We start from the raw sequence: 12,338 nt of genomic DNA, 5'->3' as shown, positions 1-12,338 counted from the left end.
ATTTAAACGTTCAGGAATCCAGTCTAAATTTTCTTATCAGTAATTTCTCTCCATTGATTGCTAGGAGCGCTTTTTTTTTTTTTTTTTCTAGAACCAGTCACAGCTCTTAGAAGACAGCGTCACACCTAGCAACGGGGTCAACTAAGAGTAATTTCTCCTGTCTTCTTTCTCAGAGTCCCTCTCAGCAGCTAGATGAACCCCTCTGAAGCTAAGAATCCTTGGCAGAGCTTTTCGGCTGAGTTAGGAGCTCTCTTAGGACTCGGAAGGTCTCTGAGAATTTAGGTCCTGTACTGCTCAGCTAAGGTAATGGACCTTTTTACAGTTGTTTTAAATATCTAGTTACTGGTCCAGTGTGATTGCAAAAAAGGCTGAATCTAAACGGCTCTTTGAAAGAGCACATGCCATTACGTGTTATCTTTAAGATAAAACATGTTTAAAGTCCAACCTGGGCTATAAAGCCTGTTGAGTTGAAGAGTTTCTGCATGGCTGAGAGAACAGAATAATGTTGACGTGAACTTTAATCCAAAACCACCATGAAGGTTTATTTCAGAGTTGGAGTTATTGGAGCTTTTTTGGTCCTGTTGTACATAATTATATCCACGACGGAAAGTTGGAGCAAAGAAAAATCGTATCTAAAAAGAGCCACAGATCAGGAGGTTGTGGGCAGAAAACTGGACAGAATTGAAGACACCCTAAACAAGCTGGGTGAGAACCATTTCACAAACAGATTTTAAAATTAATCAAAGGACAAAGAGAGGCATTTGAGATGAGTTGAAGATGTTTGCGTTTGTTTATTTTACTGCAGAATAAACTTTAATGAAGATTACATGTAGGACGTCAGATCTGATAAATATGTTCAGAGATAAATGAGTAAATTAAATATATATGAAATATTATTCCTTATCAAAATGAAAGAAACATACAGTATCTGAATCACCTGGTCAAGCTATTGGTTGCATTTATGTTTCTACAATCAAATAATTCATTAGTAGGTTTTGTGGAGCTATAGAAAACCCAGATAACCAACAGCCAGTATAATTAGGGCAGCAGGAGTCGAACAGCTGAGGTGAGGCTGGAAGCAGAAACTTGATTATCCACATGGTTCTTGAAGAAGAGAAATTTCAGATGGGATGAGAGGCTGAAGTAGAAAACAGACTACTCGTACTCGTACTCGTACTCGTCGTCTTCCGCTTATCTGGGACCGGGTCGCGGGGGCAGCAGACTCAGCAGAGACGCCCAGACGTCCCTCTCTCCAGACACCTCCTCCAGTTCCTCCAGGGGGAGCCCAAGGCGTTCCCAGGCCAGCCGAGAGACATAGTCCCTCCAGCGTGTCCTGGGCCGTCCCCTGGGCCTCCTCCCGGTGGGACGTGCCTGGAACACCTCCCGAGGAAGGCGTCCAGGAGGCATCCGGTATAGATGCCCGAGCCACCTCAACTGGCTCCTCTCGATGTGGAGGAGCAGCAGCTCTACTCCGAGCCCCTCCCGGATGGCCGAGCTCCTCACCCTATCTCTAAGGGAGTGCCCGGCCACCCTACAGAGGAAGTTCATTTCAGCCGCTTGTATCCTGAATCTCGTTCTTTCTGTCTTAACTTAAAGTTCATGGCCATAGGTGAGGGTAGGAACGTAGACAGGAAAACAGACTAATGATCTTGAAACATGAACAAGGCGAGGCTGGAACACTGAAACAAAATGCGAGAAACAATCTGGCGTGGAGCAGAAGGAACAGAAGGTATGCAAAGGTTAGCCAGCCGGAGCGATCAATGAGCTAATCAGCCACAGAGCTGCAGGACTGCAACCAGCAGGCTGCAGCAGGAGGTGTAAAAGCATCAACCGAGCAAAGCATGATTAAACTGTAGTCCTGCTGGAAGGTGAACCTCCACTCCAGTTTCAGGGCTTCTTAAGTCTCTAACAGGTCTTCTTCCAGGATTCTCCTTGATTTAGCTACATCCACCTCCCCATCAACTCTGACTAGTTTTGTTGTTCCTGCTGAATAAAAGCATCCCCTCAGCATGACCATGTTTTACTGTTTGGGTTGGTGCGCATTCATTTTCTTCCTCACATTATGTTTTGCATTAGGCCTGAAAATTCTGGTTTAGTCTCCTGTGATCAGCGCATCTTCTCCCACATGTTTGCTGTGTCTCCTGTATGACTTGTTGCACAGCAAACAGGACTTCTCGTGGTTTTCTTTTCACAATGTTTGTCTTCTTACCACTCTTCCAAAAAGACCAAATTAGTGAAGAACACTACTAACAGTTTTCCTCTTAATAGATTCTCCCACCTAAGCTGTGGATCTCTGCAGCTCTTCCAAAGTTACCATGGGCCTCTTGGCTGCTTCTCTGTTTAATGCTGACCGTTGCCAGCCGGTCACTTTAGGTGGATGTCCACATCTTGGTAGGTCTTCGGTCGGTCCATACTTCCATTCTGAGAGGATGAATCAAGCAGTGATCTATGAGATGTGTAATTAGTTTATTTTGGGCTATCAGATTGAGTAAAGCATTTTTGTGTGCCAAGATCTAAGCATCTTTCTTCTGAGAAAACTGAATAACACTTATCTTTGTTTTTCATTTCCAAAAAAAGCAAAGTTAATAGAAAAACCTGCCCAGAAGAGCTCCTTTAAAGAACTTCCTTCAAATGAAAACCAAAAAAAGCCAAAAACGGTGGTACCAAAGTTATACCCAAACTCCTTCCTGTTTACAAAGTGGGGAGATGGTCTGTCAGAAGAGGAACAGAAGGAAGCAGAAGCTCTTTTTCAGATTTATGGATACAACGTCTTCCTCAGCAACCAGGTTCCCCTCGATCGGAAGCTCCCTGACATGAGAGATCAAAGGTAAATGTTGCTGAAAAGAACAATGACAGTTTTTCTTGTTGAAAAGTCACAGATCATCTCACACCGTGTAGATGTCTGAAGATGAATTATCCCAAAGATCTTCCCAGCATCAGCGTGGTGCTAATCTATGTAAATGAGGCTCTTTCTGTCATTAAGAGGGCAGTACGAAGCATCATCACCCACACACCAAAACACCTGCTGAAGGAGATCATTCTGGTGGACGATCATAGTACTTACAGTAAGTTCAGCTGTGACCTCATAATGTACAAAAATGTGAAACAAACTAAGGACACCCAGTAAAAAATTCATTTCTTTTAAAAGTAATGTTTACATATTAGTGTTTATTTGTATTTTTCATTCTTAGAAGATAAAGCGATTTATTTGCGTTTAATAACAATCAAACTTGTTTTACTTATAAAACAAAAGATATCAACAAAAATGTGTTTTCTAGCTAAGAAAAAAGTTAGGACACCCTACTCTTTAATACTTACTGTTACCCCCTTAGGCTGGAGTACCTTCAGTAAGGAGCGTCTCCTCTCTTCCAGCTGAGAGATGCTTAACAAGATCACGATCTGGGCTTTTACTAGGCCCAGGACTTTACACTCCTTAATTCAGTCCTTGGTGGATTTACTGGTATGTTTCAGGTCATTGTCATGTTGCAGGGTCCAGTTCTGCTTCAGCTTTTTTACAGATAGTCCCACATTTTTCTCTGATTCTCGGAAGGATTCATGATGGATTCTACGATGGTGAGCTGGTCAACACTTTCTTCACCACAATAAACCAGATCAAGCTCCATACAGGAATGCATTTTCATATGAACTGTAGGGAGGACCTGCTGCATGTCCATGATGACATTTTAGGGATCTTGGGTGAACTTGCTTTGACATCTGTGGGCAGTGGTGTTCAATGTCCTCCAGTGGTGGACTATTTCCCATACAGTGAAGTGGTAGATTTCATATTCTTTATGGATTTCCTTATATCCCTCACCAGACTCAGAAGCTGCCTCGGCCTTCTTCCTGAAGGCCTCAGACAGATCTTTTGGTCTCAACATGGTCTGCACTTTCACTTCACCAGTCAGGAGCACCAAGTTACATATCTGAGATTTAAAAAGGACAAAACTCCCTCAAAATGCTGAGTAATGATATTCTCATCATGTTCACCTGTTTTTAGTGTTTGATTTATTTTACTTAAAATGTTAAGTGTTGTCGATATTCATATCTCCAAACATAAAACACACAGGCTTTCATAGAGTGCCCTAATGTTTTCACATGTAGATCCCACATTTCTTCATCATGTGTAGAAGATGTTTTAGGCCTGAAGGACACGTCATAGCTTTTGGATCTTAACAAACAAATATCACCCTGACAGATTATAATAAGGCCAGGCTCCTTAGAAGCCAAATAACAGGAAATGAGGGTCAACTTCTGCACAGCACAATACTGCCTTCTGTACTCCTGACTGAGGAATGCATTTTCAGATGATCTTGGGAAACCTTTGGAAGACTACATTGGTGAGGTTCACAAAGAAATGCCTAGTCTCATTAAAAGAGTCTGGCACACACGTCAAATGGGTCTGTCCCAGTCCCGAATCACAGGCTGGAAGGAGGCAACCGGAGATGTTGTGGCCATTTTAGATGCTCACATTGAAGCTACACAGGGATGGTAAGCACAAAACACATAATAACTGGTAAAAGTTGAAAAAAATGATATAAGATTGTGGTCCAGTATCTTTACCTTCTGAGCTTTAAAAAACCCGTATGTCTTCTGCAGGGCAGAACCTTTGCTGGCCAGAATCAAAGCTGACAGGACCATCGTGGTGTCCCCTGTGTTTGATAAGGTCCACTTTGATGATCTACACATAGAAAGATACATGATGTTTGCTCAGGGCTTTGACTGGGCTTTGTGGTGCATGTACGAGTCTTTCAAACCAGACTGGAATCAGGTGGACGAATCACAGCCTGGAAAGTATGTTAGAAATTAAAACCTGGAATATCTGCTTTAATTCTCCCAATAGTGAGCTGGAATATTAGTTCAGTAGATGTTTCAGCTCAGAGAACAAACAAGCTGTCATCACACTTACTGATTTTACAGGAAAGTTTGAAGGTTTAACACAACCAGGACGTTTTTCAAATTTCTCACCTCAGGTGGGACTATAACTATATCACTGAATATGAATTGTCAGTTTCATTATATATCCAAGATCAATCTGAAGAATCAGCCTTCTCTGTTATAAATGTAAAAAAAATAAAAAGAAATCTGTTTGAAATTTTATAATTAACTACAGCCAAGAATTAATTGTATTATTAATCAGTCTTAGATACACTTACTAATATTTTAACTAATTAAAAAGGAAGAAAACCAAGAAATCTAAAGAGCAAAGATAAAGGAAAGTTAATGACTAAAGGTTAGAAAATTGAACATATTATGACCTAACTGGATTTAGGAGCTAACTTTTCAGAAAAGATTCCCAGTCTCTCTGAAGTCTAAGGAACGCTGTGATAATGAGGAATGAATACCTGTGTTAATCTGACAGGTGGAATGGAAAAAGGGAGGAGGATTTAAAGGGCTCTGAACCACTTTCGACCCATCAGCTTTCAGCACTAGAATCGCCAGTGAAGAAATAATTCGAAAGAGCGTATTTATTTAGTTTTCATGAATTATTTTGCATTTCTGCTCCAAGGTTTCTTCGTCTCTACCGCCATCTCTCTCTCTCTCAGCTGGAGGAATAGCCGTCAGCTCCATCCACCATAGGTCATTGGAAAATAAGGCTGATGGTTCTGGCCCTGTTCACCGGATGTCTTGCTGCCAATAAAAAACAAAGGAGCTTCAGAGAAAAACTGGGCAAACAGCGAACTGCGAATAGACATTTGTCACATTTTAAACTAAGAAGATCATCAGGACTAGCTCTGACTGGGTTGTTTAAAGCTTCTTGATTGGTTCTAAGGTTCTCTGTTTCTGATTCTCTCTGGATTTAGTTCTCCTCTAAGCAGCACGTACTCCTGAAAGAGAAGACAACAGCTACTAGAGAATAAAGGCCAATAGTGCCAAAATACCTTAACAAAAGAAACTATAAAGTAGATTAAATATAAATAGCAGGTACAATCAAATGAGAAAACAAACAAGTCCAAACTAATATAAATCACCCAAAACAATAACTTCACATTTATTTTCCCACATAAATAAATTAACTCAAATTATCCCCCCCAAGATCAAAATCCTAGGGGAAACACTGGAGAGGGTACCTGTGCTCAAGCAAAATGGCTCAGGGAGCACACAAGTCAAAAATGGTTGCGAACCACTGGTCTAAAGGATCGTCAGAACGTTTTTGGTAAATATGAGACGGGCCTTTGTGTTCTTTTGGGTCAGCTCCATTGTTGTCTCTTTCTTCCTGTTGATTTACGACATCTGACCTTAAGAGAGCCAGCGAGGTTTAAATGTTGTTCTGGGTTCTTCTGGGAATTTTGGTAGCCTGCCACCCCTGGGAAGGTTCTGCACTGTTCCAAGTTTTCTCCATGTGTGGATAATGGTTCTCACTGTGGTTCTCTGGAGTCTCCAAGCCTTAGAAATGGATTTATAACCTCTTTGTTTATCATCTGTTCCTGAATTCTTTAAATCAGGTCAAAATATGTCGCTAAGACATTTTAGCCTACTTCATGTTGCCAGACAGGTTCTGTTTAGATGATTTCTTGATTATACAGGCCTAATTGTGGCTTGTGAAGCTGGACCACATGTGGTTAACCACAGTTGGTTTATTATTTACCTAGATGGGGGGCGGTCAGGTTGGTTTGGAACTTTTTTCTGCTTAATAAATGAAATCACATTTAAAAACTGCTTTGTGTTTAAACTCAGGATTTATTCATCTAATATTAAAAAAATGTATGACCTGAAACATGTTAATATGGCAAAAAGAAAAAACTGAGTAAATCTGGTAAGGGGCCAAATCACTGTACAGTGACTTGATCCAAAAAATCTGGCCAGAGCATTTTGAAGTGACCTGCAGAACAGCAGTTCTTAGGGATGAAAGGTCAAATCTGATGTGTTTGTTATCACTATCATTTAAAACGATTTACTTCCTGCAGGAGGTAGGAAAATATGTCCATTTGTTTCTCTTTCATGCAGGAGTCCTTCTGTTATGGGCATCTTTGCAGCAGACAGGGGTTTTCTTGGAGAAATTGGTGGACTTGATGGGGGCATGACAGTTTATGGAGGAGAAAATGTTGAACTCGGGATTCGTGTGAGTGGCTGCAAGTGTTAACAGTAATAAAACAAAATCCAGACACAATGACGTCTGAACTCTGATCTGTGTGCTGACTGCTCAGGTGTGGCTGTGTGGAGGAAGTGTGGAGGTTGTGCCTTGTTCCAGGATAGCTCACATCGAGAGAGCACACAAACCATATTCACCTGATCTCAACCCATCCATGAAGAGAAATGCCTTAAGAGTTGCAGATATTTGGTTGGATGAATACAAGAAAAATGTGTTTATTGCCTGGAACGTTCCTCTTAAGGTCAGTAAGTCTCAATATTTCAGCTGGTTGAAAACTAAACGGAAATGTTCCTCGAGATAAAACTGTATGATTTTATTTTCTTCATGGTAGCATAGTAAAACTAACCAGTTAGGTTAGACACTTTCACTGTTGGGTAACATATCAGATTGCTGGCAACAGGCCATTGACCACCATGAATAAAAAATGTCACTCTTTAATATACAGTTCTCATTCTTTACCTGACAAGCACACTTTGTTATTGATTAACCTGCTTGTTTAAAGCTGATTGTTCTATCTGGAAACTATTGATCAAATCTGCACTTAACTGACCAATCTGCAACAGTCCACTCTAAAATAATTTTGCTTTCTTGAAGAAATGATAAGGTGCCATGTTGCATAATCTTGGGCTTCAAGAACCGGTGTCCTGCATGTTTAGCCGTGTCCCGCTCCAACACATCTGGACCCATCTGGACCATGTTAACAATAGGATTCTGGTGTGTTGAAGCAGAGAAACATCTGAAACATGACACACACCTGCCCTCGAGGGTTTCCCACCCCTGACTTACAGCGACCTCAGCAATTATTGGCATCCCTGTTAAAATACATACAAAAGCCTTGAAATAATTCATCTGTAGTTCACCCTAAACAGGAACTTCTTCTTCTAAATTCAATTCACACAGATTCAAAGACAGATATGTCCCTCTTTGCTTTCCTTATTCAGTTCCTTTCTTAGTTTTAATCTTTCTTGTGTTTTTGTTGTGTACTTGTGTTTATTTGCTATTCTTTAGTTGTGGATCCTGTTTTTTTTTCCATGAGCTCTCTGTGTTTGCTTCATGTTTCCTGTTCCTCCTGTTTCTGAACTTCTTTGCCACCTTTAGGTTTGAATCTTGATTCATATTTATGCAAGGTTTATCTTGTTCTAGTTTCCATATCTTTGCTTCCACTTAGCTGTGTCCATCCCTTTGTCCTGCTCCTGGCCGGGGGGCCTTTACTTCCTCTCTTTCCGCCCTTCTTCCTGTCCAGCTACTAAAAAATGAAGTCCAGGAGTGCCAAAACACCTTAACAGAAATAATAAAATAAATACAATGGAAATATGAGGTAAAAATAAACGAGAAAACAAACAAATAAGAAACTTATAGAAATCACCTATAAACTATAACTTCAGGTGTTTAAAAAATAAATGCTCTCAAATTAAAGGTTGGATTTAAACATTTTAGTGGGAGATTTTGAGGGTTTTTTGCAGATCTTTATCTGGGATGCCAATAAATGTAGAGGATGGAGTGTCTGTTCAGTGGGTTATACCTTGAATATTCTGGACTTAACATTGAATGTTAACACTAACTTTTATTAGTGGATAAATAATAAACTGATAACAGGTCAAATATAACATGCAGCAGCAGGAAAGTTAACTTCAGACTGAAATGATTAAATAGTCTATTCAGCTGATTTTGATGCATCTTCTAACAAGAATTTTAAGTGTTTCAACTTAAAGCAAATTTAACCTAATTTTAGAATTTAATATGTACCATTTTGATGATTATTACAAACAGGACCATGGAATTAATATCGGCGATGTGTCTGGGAGGAAAACCCTCAGAGAGAACCTGAAATGTAAACCTTTCAGCTGGTACCTCGAGAACGTCTACAAGAGTCTGGAAAGATGGGATAACATTTTGGGATACGGTGTAGTAAGGACCATCTTCAGGAGTTCATGACTAATTCCTACCAGTTAGCCTGAAATATTCTCACAGTTAGTTCAGATAAATAAATATGCTTATAAATACAGTACAATAGCTGCACTTGTAAAGCTCTGAAACGGTGCTCTGTTCAGCTGCAGAACAGCCTCTTTAAGAAGCTCTGTGTGGATCAGGGCACGACTCCTGGAAACATCCCAATATTGTACGAGTGCCACTTCCAAGAACCACAGGTAACATAAAAATTCTTAATATAGTATCATACCATAAAAGTCCAAAATATACAGTATAGACCAAAGTTTTGGACACACCTTCTCATTCAAAGAGTTTTCTTTATTTTCATGACTATGAATATTGTAGCTTCACACTGAAGGCATCAAAACTATGAATTAACACTTCGTGTGAGCCAGTTTCTTTGTAGCACTTGAAGGTTTTTGCGACTGCACTTGGGGACACTTTCAAAGTTTTCCCAATTGTTTGGACTGACTGACCTTCATTTCTTAAAGTAATGATGGCCACTCGTTTTTCTTTACTTAGCTGCTTTTTTCTTGCCATAATACAAATTCTAACAGTCTATTCAGTAGGACTATCAGCTGTGTACTGTATCCACCTCCTGCACAACACAACTGATGGTCCCAACCCCATTTATAAGGCTTGAAATCCCTCTTATTAAACCTGACAGGGCACACCTGTGAAGTGAAAACCATTTCAGGTGACTACCTCTTGAAGCTCATCAACAGAATGCCAAGAGTGTGTGGAGCAGTAATCAAAGCAAAAGGTGGCTACTTTGAAGAACCTAGAATATAAGACATATTTTCAGTTGTTTCACACTTTTTTGTTCAGTATATAATTCCACATGTGTTAATTTATAGTTTTGATGCCTTCAGTGTGAAGCTACAATATTCATAGTCATGAAAATAAAGAAAACTGAATGAGAAGGTGTGTCCAAACCTTTGGTCTGTACTGTAAATTATTATTCCTTATTCCTTTCCTGTAGCGATGTTACTACAACACAGAAAGTGAAATCATCATAGGGAGCATGAGATCTCACAAATACAGCAGTAACCGCTGCCTGGTGGATCCAGGCTCTGGAAGCATTCCCACTCTGCATGACTGCAAGATGGCAAAGCAAAACCAGTTACACATGCACTGGGACTTCAGACAAGTAAGCTGGTAACAGTCATGGCAGCACCGAAGTCCTTTCTGTCTGTAATCTCTGCTGTTATCTCATTGATGTTCTATCAAACCTTCACAGGAACGAGAAATTAGGAACAAAGCTACAAACAGATGCCTTGAGATCGCCCAGGGAGAAATCTTTTATCAGCTTATCATTCAGCAGTGCAGTGGGCAGAGTTGGACCATCCAGCACCTCATCACAACCTTCTAGCTTTACAGACACAATTTATCTGGCTGATAAAGTAAAACTACAGCTTATGCTCATTTTTCACCTTATGATAAATGTTTTATATGTTAATGAAATAAATTACATTAACATAATGAACTGTTAAGTACTGAATCATTTTGCTTTGTTTTTAAACTAATTTCATTGGCCGTTCACCTAAACTGACAGACCAGGTAACGGGCGCATTAAGGAGAGAAGCAACCAGAAGGTCTATTGTAACTCTGAAGGAGCTGCCGAGATCCACAGCTAAGGTGGGGGAATTTGTTGACAGGACCACTGTTATTCATGCTCTCTATAAGGCCTTTCTGGAAGAGGGAACGTCAAGATTGTTAAATTTGAAAGAGGGCAATTAGAAGCCACCGCAAACATGTAGAAGAAGGTCCTCTGATCAGATGAACTTACCTGCAAAACTCATCACCTATCACAGCATCATGCGGATTTTTATGGATTCTCCAGGCCATGACCTTCAGGGTGCATCAGAGGGTCTCGCAGGCCGCTGTAAAGGAGCTGGGATGACAGATTAGAAGATGAACACCATATATGTCTGTGTGAATAAAATTGAACAAAGTGAAGTGAAGAGTCTTAAGTCTCAGGTCATGGGTCTACATTGGAAAATGCGGACTGCTCTATTCGGGCTGGGTGTCAGTCTTTACATCTAGCTCAAGTTTACAAATGTGTGTTTGGTTTCAGATGGATTGGGGTTTCTCCTGCAGTAATGCAGACACTGCTCTGCTCTCTTGTAGTTAAGAAAGATCTGAGCCATAAAGCAAAGCTCTGGATTTACTAATCCATCTATGCTCTGACCCTCACCTATAGCCATATGTTGTGATTATGAATCTGAGATTATTTAATATTTAATATTAATATTTTTAATATTTTATCAAATAATATTTGGGTCTGTTAAGGGTTGTCCTGTGAATACCAGCCTAGTAAGGCGATGGTATTAGGACAAAATAGAAAGGTGTGAGACGAGCTCTGACATTATTGAACAGCATAAACTCTGCACATATATGGAATAAATTCACACAATTTCTTAAAATACAAGAATTTATTATCAAAAATAAGTCAACTCAAAGTCAAACATATTTCAATCAATAAACTCTTTACTATGCTAAAACAATCCAACTAAACTACCAATCAGAATTAAAGAATAACGAAGACTAATGGACTATGTACAATATAAACAAGTTGATTAAAGATGATTGGAAATTATGACCAAAAGAATGATGCAACATTACCATGCAATGTTTTTGTTTGAGAACCAAGGATTATCTTGAAGAATCTGGAAATGAAGTTAAGTTAGTCTTGGAACTAACTTAGGGAATAATCAGCAAACGTTTAGACAACCATTCACAATGCAAGATCAGATCAAATATTATTTTAATAAAATAATGTTTTAAAGAATGATTTGCTGAATAAAACCAACCTTCTGGATGACTAATTCTCAACGGTGTCTAATTAGCTGCCTTTAGTTATTGAAATAATATTTGAAGAAATATTGTTAAGGGGATATTTTGGAAACGAGCCGTAGCTTAGCACCAAAAGAAGCGGATAGCTTAGCACCAGAAACAAACACATACCTATAAAATACATCGGTTAATATAAGGGTTAAAATGCATAAGTGCGGACGGCACGTTATGAGCAATCTTCTGTGTTTAAAATCACCCTTCAAGTAAAGTTTGACTTAACTTAAAAACACACAAACACAGAACACAAACAGGGCCTGTGTGCTGCAGATAGCCTGCTAGCACTAAGATAGCCGAGTTTCACACAAACAAATTTCATAAATGAAAATGTTCAGATTATTTCATCCTAACTGTTAATCTGCCCAAACCTAACCTCTGACCATGGTGAGGAAATGTTGTCCAAGGGGCCATGAAGTTTGAAGAAGGTATCCACAATGAACAAAGGGTTAGCTTCCCGCTAACCTCC

General features: G+C 39.7%; 1 protein-coding gene across 1 annotated transcript; it reads left to right on the top strand.

Moving 5' to 3' along the window:
• The first annotated feature begins 440 nt into the window (after nt 1–440).
• On the top strand, nt 441–10,501 carry LOC124878748 (probable polypeptide N-acetylgalactosaminyltransferase 8). Its single transcript, XM_047382842.1, has 11 exons — nt 441–705; nt 2,578–2,827; nt 2,899–3,065; nt 4,305–4,488; nt 4,597–4,791; nt 6,946–7,060; nt 7,146–7,331; nt 8,861–8,998; nt 9,142–9,237; nt 10,002–10,169; nt 10,260–10,501. The coding sequence occupies exons 1-11, from the start codon at nt 534–536 to the stop codon at nt 10,389–10,391; spliced, it is 1,803 nt and encodes a 600-aa protein (XP_047238798.1). The 5' UTR covers nt 441–533; the 3' UTR covers nt 10,392–10,501.
• Nucleotides 10,502–12,338: the final 1,837 nt, after the last annotated feature.

Source organism: Girardinichthys multiradiatus, chromosome 2, assembly GCF_021462225.1.
Source record: "Girardinichthys multiradiatus isolate DD_20200921_A chromosome 2, DD_fGirMul_XY1, whole genome shotgun sequence".
Lineage (NCBI taxonomy): Eukaryota > Metazoa > Chordata > Actinopteri > Cyprinodontiformes > Goodeidae > Girardinichthys > Girardinichthys multiradiatus.
The sequence above is the reverse complement of the archived record's forward strand: the minus strand, read 5'-3'. Positions and strand labels throughout refer to the sequence as shown.

Bases quoted from the DNA above. Each gene is read 5' to 3' on its own strand.
- LOC124878748 (XM_047382842.1), top strand. From the start codon at position 534: ATGAAGGTTTATTTCAGAGTTGGAGTTATTGGAGCTTTTTTGGTCCTG. The intron at 8,999-9,141 runs GTAAGGACCATC...TGCTCTGTTCAG, and splicing joins ACATTTTGGGATACGGTGTA to CTGCAGAACAGCCTCTTTAA. The intron at 10,170-10,259 runs GTAAGCTGGTAA...AAACCTTCACAG, and splicing joins TGCACTGGGACTTCAGACAA to GAACGAGAAATTAGGAACAA.